We start from the raw sequence: 14,158 nt of genomic DNA, 5'->3' as shown, positions 1-14,158 counted from the left end.
AGAGTACCCAGATGCAGGGGCCAGTCCCCAGTCTTTATAAATGGAAGGCGTTCATTCAGGGCTGGTGTTTCTGATGAATTGGAGAAGCACTAGGTGCCGAGGCTTCCATCGGCTCCTATGGATCAAATCGGGCATTTGGAGTGTGCTGTCTTACGCAAAACTTCAATGTAGAAAACTACCCAGGTGCGACAGGCCTGGTGAATCTAAAATTCATGATAGATGTGACGTCCATTCACACTGTCATATCTCAATCAGAATTCATCGTGACCTTGTATTTGCTGCTCTTTCTGTCACTTCTGTCACTTCAGCATCCATCCACGGTTACTTGCTGACCTAGATTGATGATTGAGGTGGATTGGAACCAGAAGCAACTTGTGAGTGGCCTCATCAATGCAGGACATGCATCCTATCAAACGTACTCATATAACTGCCAACACAGCTTCTTCTTCTCCCTCAACTCAGTGGAGCCAGGACAGGATGCAGTGAAGTCAATCGGAGATGGGATGCAGTGGAGGGATGACAGGAGCTGCGAGGAAGGTAGGGGGATCCACTGCAGAGCACCTACGCTACCTGGAGGCTACCACCTATCGATTTGCCTCAGGTGTCAGTCTGGAACGACCACGCTAGTCCCTTTTCAGATAGAGATGTCCTTCGCGTTATTCGCCCGTCTTTAGTCGTTGCCTTTGCTTGTTCTAAGCTTTCTATCCTCCCGTTGCCTTTTCCTCTACCTTTGCCTTCACCTCAATCCCACCCTGAGACCCGACAGCCAAAAGCCTTCGGCCTTTTCCTCCATCTATCCGCTTGATTGATTCGCCGGAGAAAAGGTCGCTGCCTGCCATCAGGCGAACCAGTTGGAAGGACCATTGTTTCCTTCCCTTGGTACGGATACTCTGCTTCTTTTGCAGACTCACCTCGGAAAGGACCTCGCATCAGCGACATCACGGGAAAACTACGAACTCGAAACTCTTGACTCGACGTTTCGTTATTTCCCACCATGTCTTCCAACCGCTACGAGGATTCTGAGGAGGAGGATGACTTCAACCCTGCGCCCGCCGACTTGTCTGACGAGGAACCCGACCAACCAGCCAGCGACAACCATGCTCGAGAAAGCAGCCCTGCTGACGACGCACCTGCTCCCTCTAAATCGAGAGTAATTGACGACGACGACGAAGAAGACGAAGATGATGCGGGCCAACACGACGACGACGATGAAGAAGAGGATGAGGACGACGAGGACGAAGACGATGTTCAACAGGTAAGCCTGTCGCTGCCCGCGCCGAATGCCTTATTACACAAAGCTACGCCGGGAAGGCGCTCGGCAAATCTTTACCTTCACCGCAACCCCTGATATAGCCTCCTCTTTCTCTCGGCGTGAACTTTTCTAATAATTGATCAACAGGGGCATCGTCGCAAGCGCAGAAAGGATCGCCGAGCCGCCTTCTTCGATATCGAGGCCGAAGTCGACGACGAGGAGGACGGTGAGGATGAGGAGAAAGATGGCGAGGAGATTGAAGACTTCATTGACAATGCCCATCCCGACGACATTGCTGAGAGCGGAGGCCTCGATGACGACAGACGTCACAGAGAGTTAGACCGTCGTCGCGAGATGGAGGCGAGTATGGACGCCGAAAAGCAAGCCGAAATCCTTCGACAGCGTTACGGAAACCGCCGGCCGAACAAGGGCTTTGGAGACTCGGCCGTTGTTCCTAAGCGCCTGCTGATGCCTAGTGTCGACGATCCTACCATCTGGGCTGTCAGATGTAAGGAAGGCAAGGAGCGGGAGGTGGTCTTCTCCATCATGAAGCGTATCGAAGAGAGACTTGGGACCAAGGACGAGCTGGCCATTATTTCGGCCTTTGAGCGCGGTGGCCCGACCTCCGTCATGAAAGGCTACATCTATGTTGAAGCCAATCGCTCCACCGACATCATGGTTGCTCTCGACGGCATGTTCAACGTCTACCCGCGATCCAAGATGATTCTCGTCGACATCAAGGATATGCCTGACCTGCTTCGTGTTACCAAGACCCCCACCCTGGAACCCGGCGCATGGGTGAGACTCCGCAAGCCTGCCAAACACGCTGGCGATCTTGCTCAGGTCATCGACGTCACTGAGAACGGCCTCGAGGCCAGAGTTCGGTTCATCCCTCGTCTTGACTACGGAATGAGAGACGATGCGCTGTCGGCGGTGACTGCCGACGGCAAAAGAAAGCGACCCGTCGGCGTAGCGGGCCCGCGCCCACCTCAGCGCCTCTTCAACGAGACCGAAGCTCGCAAGCGGCACCCGAGACATATTCAGGGTAATCCAACTACCAAGGTGTGGAATTACATGGGCGACGAGTTCGAGAACGGCTTCCAAGTCAAGGATATCAAGATCCAGCAACTGGTGGTTACGGACGTCAACCCAACCCTGGAGGAGGTTACCAGGTTTGCCTCCGGTGCTGAGGACGGCACCGAGAACCTCGACTTGAAGGCTTTGGCATCGAGCTTGAAGGACAGCAACATCAATGTAACCTACCTGCCTGGTGACATTATTGAAGTCTACGAGGGCGAGCAGAAGGGCGTGGTTGGAAAGGCCACCAACGTCCAAGGTGACATTGTCACCATGCAAGTCACAGAAGGAGTACTAGCCGGACAGATTATTGAGGTGCCGACCAAGGGCCTGAGAAAGCGTTTCAGGATTGGAGATCACGTCAAGGTTACTAGCGGCAGTAGGTTCCGTGATGAAGTTGGTATGGTCGTCAAGATCTCAGAAGACCGAGTTACTTTCTTGACCGATCAAACCAACACCGAAGTCACCGTCTTCAGCAAAGATTTGCGGGAAGCTAGCGACATTGGAGGACAGGGCTCGCTGGGTCAGTACGAGCTGTTTGACCTCGTCCAGCTAGACCCCACGACAGTTGGCTGTATTGTCAAGGTCGACCGTGAGTCGGTGATGGTTCTCGACCAGAACGGAGACACGCGGCAAGTCATGCCTTCGCAGATCGCCAACAAACTGCCGAAGAGGAAGATCGCCGTAGCCGCCGATAGAAACGGCTCCGAAATCAGACTCGACGACGTGGTCAGGGAGTATGGCGGTCAGCAACGCCAGGGCAAGATTATCCACATCCACCGTGCCTATCTCTTCCTTCACAACACTGACAGTAATGAGAACGCCGGTGTCTTCGTGACCAAGGCTGGAAATGTCAATACAATCGCTGCCAAGGGTGGGCGTGTGCTTTCAGCCGGCCCAAACCTGGATCAGATGAATCCCGCCATGAAGCGCAACCCCAACGGATCTGAGAGCAAGATGGCACCGCCCAAGAGCTTTGGAGGACGTGATCGTGCTATCGACAAGACAGTCATTATCCGAAAGGGCGGTTACAAGGGTCTTCTCGGAATTGTCAAGGATGCGACTGACACACACGCTCGTGTCGAGCTGCACACTAAGAGCAAGACAATCACTGTACCTAAAGATCACTTGAGCTTCAAGGATAGAATCACAGGAGCCAAGATTGAAATCAACGGTCGTGGAGGTCGTGGTGGACACAGTGGCCCTCCGGGTGGTGGCCGTGGAGGACATGGAGGAGACTGGCAAGGAGGCCGAACCCCTGTCGCCTCTGGCGGCCCAGAGAGAACCCCGGCATGGGGCTCAAGGAGTAAGTCAGCTCTCAACTTCGCCATTCTCTTGAACACGGATGCTAACAAACACAAGCTCCTGCACCTACCGGTGGCCGTACACCTGCTTGGAAGTCAAGTGGCCCAGATTACGGCGGATCTCGTACCCCAGCCTGGGCCGATGGCTCTCGAACTGCCTACGGAGATGGCAACCGCACCGCGTACGGCGGAGGTTCAAGAACCCCTGCGTGGCAATCAGGCGCAAAGACACCGGCACATGACGCCTTTGGCCTTGGTTCGAAGACGCCGGCGTACGGAGGCGGAGATGCCTGGGGCTCTGGATCCAAGACACCTGCTTATGGCTCTGCGCCTACACCCGGTGCCAGTGGGGGCGACTCATGGGGCTACACGCCCGGCAACTCTTACGACGCACCGACGCCCGGTGGCGCTCTTCTGAGTGCACCAACACCCGGAGCTCTCAACGCCCCTACTCCTGGTGCCTACTCGGCGCCTACGCCAGGTGCTGCAAGTGCCCCAACTCCAGGTGGCGGATGGCAAGGTGGATGGGGAGCAGACTCGGCGCCCACACCGGCTGCTGGTGCTCCTACTCCGGCCGCCAGCGGCTTCAACTCCTCATCAGCCTATTACGGCGCGCCGACTCCTGCGGCTTATGGCGCACCCGAGACTCCAGCAGCCAGCGGACCCAGATACACCGACGATGACTAGATGCCAAGGGTGTTGATCTGAGAGGAGACCGTCGGAGCCTTCTAGCTGGCTTGTGTATTTGGCGATGGGAGGCAAGGCAAGGTTGTACATTACCCGGCGTTTGTGTAGAAAAGGAAGATGCGCCCAAAGTCGTGCGCGTTCATAACAGAAAACATACCATCTTTCACTTACCCGAGTTTGAATCTAGGTAAAATCATATCCTGGAAACGGCGTAATTCATTGCTTCTAAATCTTTGTTTTCCATATCAATAAGCAGTATACTTTCAGTCGTGTGTAACTGGGGATGTAGTGTTGCCCATTGATCCTAGTGAATGCCCATGATGTTGTTCCCTTTCCGAATATTTGCAGCTTGCTCTTCTACCCTTCTCACCCAGTCCACTAGACTTTACATTACTGGTGCACAGAACTTTGCTGCTTCAGATCCACCACCACCGCAGGTCAGGTACCTATTTTACTCGTAAGACGTGTCCTCGACTGGCCATCATAGATTTGCTCTAGACAGCTCTCATCACTAGTTGCAGTATTAAGTCACAGCTCACTGCTAGTTCGTTACTTTGCGATTCACAGTTGTTTGAGGTATACGAAGGGACGTGGAGATCTTTGCAATATCACCTCAATTTGGGTTATAGACTACGCGCCGAAACTGACATTCTACGGCCGCATTCGAGCTCTTGAAGAAGCAAACAAAAAATTGAACAGAAGAAAATACCGCCACATCCCCTTGGGTTGTTGAAAAACTTCATCGTTGACGTGGACGCCGAGTAAAAGAATGGACCAAGAACAAAGCGATACTTGTGAACAAAAGGCTTCGCTGCATGACTCCGCAATACGCCTCCGCTGCTTCAAATATACTCGACGCGTGTGGAAACTCCCGCAGCCATCGATAAACTCTCGTCTCTTATCTTTCTTCACCTCTTTTTGCAGCCACTTGCTCACTCGGCCTTCTTCTTCATATCGTATACCGATTTGCTACTTAGCCACGACCACGGCCTTGTTGGCACATTCAGAGCAAACCTTCAGACGGTGCCACGCGTTGGCCAAGTTTCCTCGCTGATTATAAATTGCCGCGTAGCTCTCGGGTTGCGAGTTGTACGCCTCGTCCGTGGCCTTGACGAGCAGGGTGGTGCACTTCTTGGTCCCTTCACCTGGCTCGCCAAGTGGGATTGCGCCGTCGTACCTCCAGCGTTTCCAAGCCCAGGACTTGTGCCCGGTTTTTGGAGGGGTTCCAGGCTCGTCAAGTAACTCGGCTTGATCCCAGGTCTTGCCATTGTCGACGCTCACATCGACACGAACGATCCGGCGACCGCCACCAGAATACGCGTAGCCCATGAGAGACGCTTCGCGGACGCTGCCGGTATCCTCGTTTGCCGATGACTCCTTTGTTGTTGCTTTCCAGTCACCTAATCTGACGGTGGTAATGGCGCTTGTGATGGGCATCTCCTGAATCGGTGCGGCGCGGTCCCAGTCGGGACTCGTCTCGTTGGGGCCAAAGCACTTGTAATCCTTGCGTTGCCATTGGCTATGACTTTCTTCATCAGAAATGGTGATCTGGCTCAACCACTTGACGGAACGAGCGGCGACGTGGCCTGGCACAAGAGCACGGAGAGGGTACCCATGGTCTCGCGGCAGCGGCTTGCCATTCATCGAGTAAGCCAACAGAACATCACCACGCGGGTCCAAAGCAGACTCAATGGGAATCGAGGCGCCGTAGGCTTCAAGGGCCATGAATTGAACGTGCTTGGCCTCCGTGTCTCCAGTCATGGCCTCGAGTATAGGAATGCCGGCATCAGCAAGTACGTCGGTGAGCTTCACGCCCTGCCATTCCGCACAAGAGATAGCGCCGACATTCCACTGGAGTCCATTGGTCTTCTTCGCGTTACGGGTCATGTCGCTTCGGCGATTCCCAGAACACTGCAAAACAGCCACAACAGTAGTAGGTTTGAACTTGGTCTTTAGGTCATCGAGGCTGTACTCCTTGATGGTGCCATCGAGGAGCTCAATCTTGAGGGTGTAGTCCGAAGTATCATCAACCTGTGGAACCCACATGTGGTTGCGCACGTAAAAGAGTTCATTGGGAGTGAGGTAGCTGTCTGCCAGGCCTTCGACGGGGGTCTCTGCATTACGAGGCTTGGGAGTGAGGGTGATGAGTCTCTCATCACGGGTAGGATCGTGCTTGAAGGGGTCTTCTATTTCCTGAGCAGCGGGCTTGCCGTCAACAAGGTCGTCCGAGTCGATAAAGCCAATCAAGTACTGTTGGAGGATCTCATAAACGTGGGGCGACTTGTGGATGGTGAAGATGTTCCAGTAGGGATCAATGCTACCTCCAGCGGCACGGAGGATGACATCACCTCCGGGGTGTGCAGCAACCCAGTCGGTAATGTCGTAGACCTTGTCGCCTTGGGTAACCCAAGGGCTGCCGGATTTGGCATCATGTTTTCGGATTTCGGAGAGCCTGAAGCGAGGGATAGACGGGTCGCGGTCGTCGGTGGACGGGTCCGGGTCGGAGACATCTACTTCGTCCTGAGTGGGCACATGGAAGGGCTCCGAGAGGCCGACAAAGAGAGACAAGAGCCCGCCGCTAGCAAGCAATGTACTGACAGTGGCCGGACCTTTACGACGGCGTGGGTGCTGGGGCTCCCCGCGCTCTCCCTGCCGGGTACCAGTAGTCTGGTGTTTCTGGATATATTCCTGTCCACCGGCCAAAGGCGTCGAGGAGGCGGATGTCGGTCGGGGGTGTCTCGAGCAGGCAGAGGCGTGTAGAGGACGACATCCTGGAGGAGGATGAGGGAGATCAGGGATGTAGCTCGGCCGCCATGCTCCAAGAGTCGGACGAGGAGGGACGGGCCGCCTGGTCGAGAGCTGTAAGAGCTCGCTAAATAGACGCCGCGGCGCTTGCATTGGATTTGGATCGAGGTGAATGGCTAGATTGGGCGGGATGGGCTTCGTTTGGTGGTGGACGACGTCGAGAGCGCGGCTCTGGTGTGGAGCTTGGACGATGAGGTGACTGACCGGGGCGATGGCGTGATTGCGCCTCGATGGCCTTTTGGCTGTTTTGAGAGGAGGGAAAAACTCGACAGTGGGTCTGCACAATTACGTGTGGCACGTGTAGATTCTGCATAAATTTGAGGTGAGTGATGCCTTTGTACACTACATAGCACATGTCGTTATGCAGACGGTACGTGCCTCTCACCGGGGACTACCGACATCGCCGACCGATGGGGTCCACTTTCGTTTTCCTGGTCCTTAGGTAAGCATGCCCTTTGGCTGGGCGGATGTGTGAATGGGGACCAGTTCCAGGAAGAAGACCTTGGACCTGCACAAGCTGGGCACGACATGGGGGTTCCTTTGCCTTTACGTGTCTCGATCCATTGGTCTTTAATGAAAATCGCTGGCATTGACCTCCCATATGTCCCGAACCACATCAAGAGCCACGTTATCAGACTTTCAGCCGACAATAAACTCGAAACCATCAAAATCCGTGTGTCATGGTGCTCCAAGTGGCCGAACGAGACCGATGAAAGCCGCGAAACCGCCCACGTGGACCCCGAACACCGTCGCGGGCCGGCCTGGATACGTCTCAACCTCCATCCTGAGCCCTGTTAGTCGCCGACGTGATGGAGACGGCAGTCACCACAACTTACAGACCTCTCATTGCCTCTATCTGCCTCTTGAATACCTACTGCACGCGTGCGGTGTACAGCACTTACACCCCCGCAACTTTAAATGAACCTCGCTTGTTATGTATCCCGGATCATTGGCGACGAACCGACGATCCAGGCTTGTTGAGATATAGACGAATCGTGGGTAAGTCGACTGTTAAGAAGGCAACTGAGTGGACAATCACTCATTCCAAGCATGTTACTCAACGAAGCCACCGGAATTGTTCAGTAGATGAAGCTATTCTCCCATTATGTACTCAGCAAAAGAGCTCAACAAGATACCTTGAGCTCTGTCATAGCTAACGACATTCACTTCAAGCTCCCATCAAATCTCTCACTCACACTCGCTTCACCACTCACCACCCTGTCATCGCCCTGAGAACTCGCGTCCACCTTGGCCTTCTTAGGATGCCTCTCCTGTGTCTTATCCTTGCCCCCCTTGTTACCCTGTCCTGATGACTCCCCAGTCCCGCGCTTCCGCTTCGCACCGGATGATCCACCAAAGGTACCAGCTCCATCATCTCCGCTCTCCGGTACCAGTTCCCTGTCGCTAGTCTGGCTCAGATCATCCTCTTCCCCACGGTCTCGGTATGTCGGATCGTGGGTGGAAAATCCACGATACGGCTTCCGCTTCTGCTTAGCCCGGTTCCCGGGACCGCCGTCGTCATCGTCGTCCTCCTCCACATCATCGTCGTTGTCTTCGCCATCTGCATCGGCTATCTTCTCAGCCCCTTCGTCCTCTTCCTCGTCCTCATCGTCGTCCCCGGGTTCATCATTTTCTGGGTGGTAATTCCGCAAGCCGTCGTCCTCGCTCTCATCAGTTTCATCATCATTTCGGGGCCGAAAACGCAATCCCCAGTTATCTTTGTTCTTGGGATGATTCGGATCCCGCGTCCACAAGTTCCTCATATCCGTAAATCTGTTATCGGTAGGGTATATGGTCATCTTCAAATCCGGGTGGTTTTTGACAAAGGCTTTTCTGAGTTTGGTCACACCGCCCGCTTTAACGATTTCTTTTTGCGTGATCCAACCGACTTTGCTCGGCAATATGGCCTTGTCTTCACGGTCAAATTGTACTTTGCCTTGTCTCGCTGGAATTCGGCAGCTACGTCTCGGATCCGAGTGTGCCTAAAGGTAATGAGTTAGCTCTGCGTACCTCAGAATTGTATGGTACTCACGTCTATCTGCACTTGTTTCGAAGGTTCGCCATTCGTGTTACTCTTGGGAATCGGACGCAAGCACCGTGAACAGTACATGTCATCAGCCGGCACAAACTTAGCCGTGGGCGGATTGCCACCTGCCTGTGGCGTTCCCTTGACACTGTTGGGGTCCGTAGTCACTTTTTCAGAATCTTTAGGAGGGTTCTTTATCGGGCCCTTCGGACTCTTTGGCTGCTTTCCTCCTTGGCGAGGTCTATTCCCCAAAGCGGTGGCTGTGTGCGGTTTGGAACCCGTAGGCGGGGGTGAAAGAATCGGCCCAGGCCCGTGAGGACGGCTGCCTCGATGGCCTTCGTGAACTTTACTCTCGGGTTTTGGTCCTCTCGCTGTACTATCCTTGGGGCCGAGTACGTCTTGCCGAACGTCTTGGGACTCTGGGTCATCCTCGTCATCTTCACTGAGCTGAACACTGGGACCTGTTCCTGTCTGCGTCTCTCCTGTCACATCTGGCCCCGATCCGCTGTCTTGTATATTTTTGGGCGCCGGCAGACCTGGAATTGGATTCTTTCCCTCGCGAATTCTCTGCTGCCTCCTTTCTTCGCGAGCAGCCGCGATTTCAGCGTCCATGTCTCGGACAATCTGTGCCTCAAGGGGCTCGATAGCGTGCGCCTTCTTCAAATGCTCGTTCCACTGGAGTTGGTTCATGAAGCCCACCATGGCGCCACACTGGTCAAAGTGCGGACAGCGCTTGTCACGCCGATCCAATGCGCTCTCATTCTCGGGATCCCAGAGACTGTGACCCGGGTTGAAGGGTTCCTGATTGACCATCGCAGGAGGCCGAGTACTGCCAGTCAAAATGTCCCAAAGCTGATAGACGTGACACTCCATGTGGGAGACCTGGTCTTTTCTGTCCTCCCACTCCCCGAGCTCCGGTTGCTTCTCGCGATCTTCCTTGGGCCTCTTGAACGACAGGTGGCAGAGCGGACACTGTTTCAGGGGCTCCTCAAAATGTTTCTTCTCAAAGTGTCCTAGAACCTCGGATGGCATCAGGCCGAAAAGAGGTTCTCGACACCCGGCGGCAGGACACTCAGAAGGCGGGTCTGACGTAGGAATTGGTCCCGGCTTATCATGCCACATGAGAGGGAGACTGAGATAGCGACTAGAAGCGCGAGGACGACGTTGTTGTTTGCACAAGGCCGCGGAGGTCTCCGCGGCCCCCACGAAGAGAGGGTCGATTGACTTGTCAGTATCTTTCCAAAAGACCTCTGAATAGATGTCCCACGGCGTTGGCTTGATGCCCTCTTCTTGAGGGCAAGCCGTGATGTGATTTTTAATTTCATCAATAGGCTTCTGGGCTCCATCGCTCACAAAGGATTTCTGGCAGTACGGACAGAAACAACCCAGGGTACCATAGAAGCCCCCACAGAACTTGCGATGTCTGTCGACTTTCTCGTCGGAGAGTTTCTTCATCGAGAATCCGCACTTGGTGCAATGCGGCTTGTTTTCGTGGAGAGTGCCGTGGCACTTGTGAGGATAAGTGTCGAAAGGTCCAAAATCTGTGGCATCTTTCTCAGTCTTCCACTCACGATCTCCGCAAAGTTTACAGAATGTACATCGCCCGGCTCCCTCAGCCAGGGGGACGCAAATACGATCATGATGCTTTCGGTCCTCATAGGTCTTGAGTTCTTTGTGGTCACGACCGCAACGATCACAGTATCGATAGACTTTCTCCCTGTCGCTGGCTTTTGCTGGCTGTTCTGGCTGAGGCAACGGGCCAACTGGAGGTCTGGCTTGGTCGGTTATTCTAAAGGTTGAAAGAGATGTAATGGCCTCCGAAGGGCTATTGCGTAGCTTTTCGAGGCTGGTCGTTTGGTTTTGAGGCGGATGCGATTTGGGTCTCTCAGGAAGCTGAAGCACCTTTCGCAGCTGGTCTGCATGGGAGTTTCTGTAGTGTTCTTCCTTCTGCTTGTAGGACCAGTGTTTGAAGAGCTGGATATCACACCACGGGCATTTCTCTTCGGCATGAGTCTTCTCCAAATGCACCAGAAGCGTCTCGTCCTCATCTTGGCGATATGTGAATCGGCATTTCTGGTACGGACAGGCGGCTAGCCGAGCCAGATTTACTTTGGAGAGACTCCAGACTTTATCCTGTAGTTCCCGCTGCTCACTGGGCGTTAGGACGTTCTTGGTGACCATAGGGACTCGGCCTGCCCCAGTCCTCAGAATGGCCTCCACGGGCGGCGCGTTGATCGGAAAGGAGGGGTTCCAGACACCCATGTCAAAGATGCTTGGCTGCCGCACATAGCTTCCTTCACGGGGTGTCTGGTCAGGCTCCCTCGGCATAGGATGAGCTGATTTCCGAGGAGCAGGAGGCGGCGTCTTCGATTCATTGAAAACCACGGGATGGAGCTTGCCAGGGGGAACGATTGCTGGCAGGGATAATTCCTTTCGAAAGGGTGCCACTTCGCCATACCGAGGACCCCAGTGATTATTTGCCTCCGCTGCTTTAGCCAGTGTTTTGACTACACGCGTCTTAGATTAGCTGCGATCTCAGGGAATATTCAAGGGGTATTTTTTCTCACCAAAGTCCAACTCGTCATCTTGCAAGACATCTGCTCGCACCATCTGAGTCAGGATGAAGCGCCGGGCCATGGATGCCTCGGAGTCGGTGGCGTCCGGCCGAAGAACGAAGCTGGCCGGGCTCCAACTTCTTCCAATTGTTTCTTCGTCGAAAAGAGGCTCCATGACAACGCTGTCCTTTTCAGCGTCGTAAGTGATCTCTTCGTCTCCGGCATAGAGCATTTCCATCGTGGTTTTCAACGCTTTCATAGTAAGAGGCTCCATACTGAACTCTGCCTGACCTGTTAGTCCTTCAACCGCCTCGATCGTGCATGGATCTTCAGCCCCATCCATTGGCTGGATCACGAAGAACTGACAGGGCTCATTCTTGTCGTCGACAGAACGGGCAATGAGCTTTGATAGCGCCTTCTGGGCTTGTTCCGAAGAATTTTTGTCCCGATAATTCCATCGAACTGGACTGTAGGCTCCAACGGGGCGACTGATTAATTGGTTGAAATAGTCGACCCCGCGCCAAATCAGGTAGTGAGAGGCTTTCATGGGCATTCTGACGCTTTTCGTCATTAGGCCAACCTTGTGCAGGGCGTCGGGATAGGGGTCTCCAGAGCCTGTTCGCCGAAGGCACTCTCGGTTCTTGAGAGTTCTGGCGTTATTCGAGTTTCCCGGCAGGTAGAACACAACGGTATCGTTTGCCACGGGGCGAGTTTTAACTCTGAACGCTTGACCCTTGCTGATCAGAGGATGCATGCTATCCCAGAGTTCGCGGTGGATTTCCAGACCACCATACCACGGTGGTGATGATCCCTCTGGATCTTCATCATCACGTGAAATGACAAGATCACAGTGGCTTCCTCCTGGCTGATCCGGTCTTCCCACCAGCACTTCTTGTGCCGTCGTTATAAAGGGCATGTATTGATTGGAACCCCAGGGTTTATTGGCAGGGTAGATGTAGCCCTTTTGCTTGGGGCCAAAGAAACTTTTGCCATCGGGCACTTTGAGATACGAGAGGTTTTCTCGCCCGTCGTCGTCAACATGAGTCAACTTGATGAGCGTGGTCAAGAAGAAGGACTCTGGAGGCTCCCATTCGGAGGGAATATCTTCGCCTCTCCGAAGCACGAACCAGGCTGAGCTGGATGCGGACTTGGTTGCCTGTCCCAGGTGTTCCGCAAGATCACTAACAGGGTTGAGCGGAATGTTGTCATCGAATCGCCGCAGGACTTTTGCCGTCTTGAAATCAAATTCAACGAGTACGATGTCGCTTTGCTCCCGTTGGCGCAGGGACAAGAGCTTTCTCGCAGCCTCCTGAAACGTGGACATGTCGTCCGTATCAAACATGATCCTGCCTTGGAATCCAAACAGAGGAACCCAGCCATGTACTTTGTCCGATTCTGGTGATGGGTGCCCGATTTTAGAGGTTATCGCCGACTGGTTTTGACGTCGCCTCGAGTCAGGCGTGGCAGTCCCTCTTCCGGAGATGACTTTATTTGATATGCCCGTCACAGGCATCGTCACGATCTCACTGCTGGAGCCGTCACCCAATGAATTGTCGTCTTCGTCATCCATAACCATGGCAGTCTGTGATGGACCAAGGCTGTCTTCTTCACCATTATCTGGCGGATAGTCCACATCTGCCATCAAGGCATCGTCATCGTCGCCCCCTCCTCGAAGGCTTAGTCCTTCACCAGTGGCGTCTGGCATTTGAGAAGCTGCCACAGGGATCGTGCTGTATTGATCCTCTTTTCCTTTTCTTCGTCTTAGCTTGACTGATTGTGCTTGAATAGCAATTACTAACCTCTCATGTAGTCGTATCCAAAATTTCTCTGGTCGTAGGCTGTCAGGAAGTGCAGCGGAGGGCGGACCTCGGCAGTGCAGAGTTCATCCCAGTCGTCCACATCAAAATCCGGCTTCGAAAAGCGCGTCAGCTCAGACAAAATGGGCTCGACAGGCAGTCCGAAGTAGAGCATTGTGAATTTCGTTGCCAGTGAGGGGCGACATTCTTTGAATCTGTTGCCAATCAAGCTTTGGTATCGTCGGGCGTTGTCTTCTTGACAATTCCTCAAACTGCGAGGCTCCGTAGCTGGCATGAAAAGCTTCCGCTCGTGCGATGTAAAGTAATCCTCCAAGACTTGTCCCATGCGCGTGGTGGGCAAGCTGAGAAGATCTTTAAAGTGGCCATGGATGGTCTTCCAGTGCTCATCAGTTGGTCTAATGAGAGGGTTGTACCTTTGCTGCGGCTCGGATATCTTTTTGGTCGGTTCAGACATGCCGAGATGGACGGGAAGATAGAGTTTTACAAGCCTGAAGTCCGAGATAATAGATAGTGTACGAGTCAAAGGCAGAGCAGAGAAGGAAGGAAAAGAGTTGTGAGTTGTGCGAAGGTTGAAGAGAGAAAGTATTTTGTGTCAACCAAGAAGCTTTGCAAAAAGACGTCTCAAATATCAACGA

At 53.7% G+C, this 14,158-nt stretch overlaps 2 protein-coding genes across 2 annotated transcripts; one reads left to right on the top strand and one right to left on the bottom strand.

Moving 5' to 3' along the window:
• Positions 1-994: 994 nt before the first annotated feature.
• CABS01_12799 (uncharacterized protein) lies at positions 995-4,320 on the top strand (the record flags this gene model as incomplete). The annotated part of the gene is made up of 3 exons (XM_060546151.1): positions 995-1,255; positions 1,400-3,635; positions 3,692-4,320. The coding sequence occupies 3 exons, from the start codon at positions 995-997 to the stop codon at positions 4,318-4,320; spliced, it is 3,126 nt and encodes a 1,041-aa protein (XP_060395540.1).
• Positions 4,321-5,289: 969 nt separating this feature from the next.
• CABS01_12798 (uncharacterized protein) lies at positions 5,290-13,677 on the bottom strand (the record flags this gene model as incomplete). Its single annotated transcript, XM_060546150.1, has 5 exons — positions 5,290-6,969; positions 8,340-9,107; positions 9,158-11,658; positions 11,719-13,455; positions 13,506-13,677. The coding sequence occupies 5 exons, from the start codon at positions 13,675-13,677 to the stop codon at positions 5,290-5,292; spliced, it is 6,858 nt and encodes a 2,285-aa protein (XP_060395539.1).
• Between the last annotated feature and the right edge of the window lie 481 nt (positions 13,678-14,158).

The sequence above is a fragment of the Colletotrichum abscissum genome (genome assembly GCF_030869225.1).
Source record: "Colletotrichum abscissum strain IMI 504890 chromosome Unknown Scaffold_40.1, whole genome shotgun sequence".
Classification (NCBI taxonomy): Eukaryota; Fungi; Ascomycota; class Sordariomycetes; order Glomerellales; family Glomerellaceae; genus Colletotrichum; species Colletotrichum abscissum.
The sequence above is the reverse complement of the archived record's forward strand: the minus strand, read 5'-3'. Positions and strand labels throughout refer to the sequence as shown.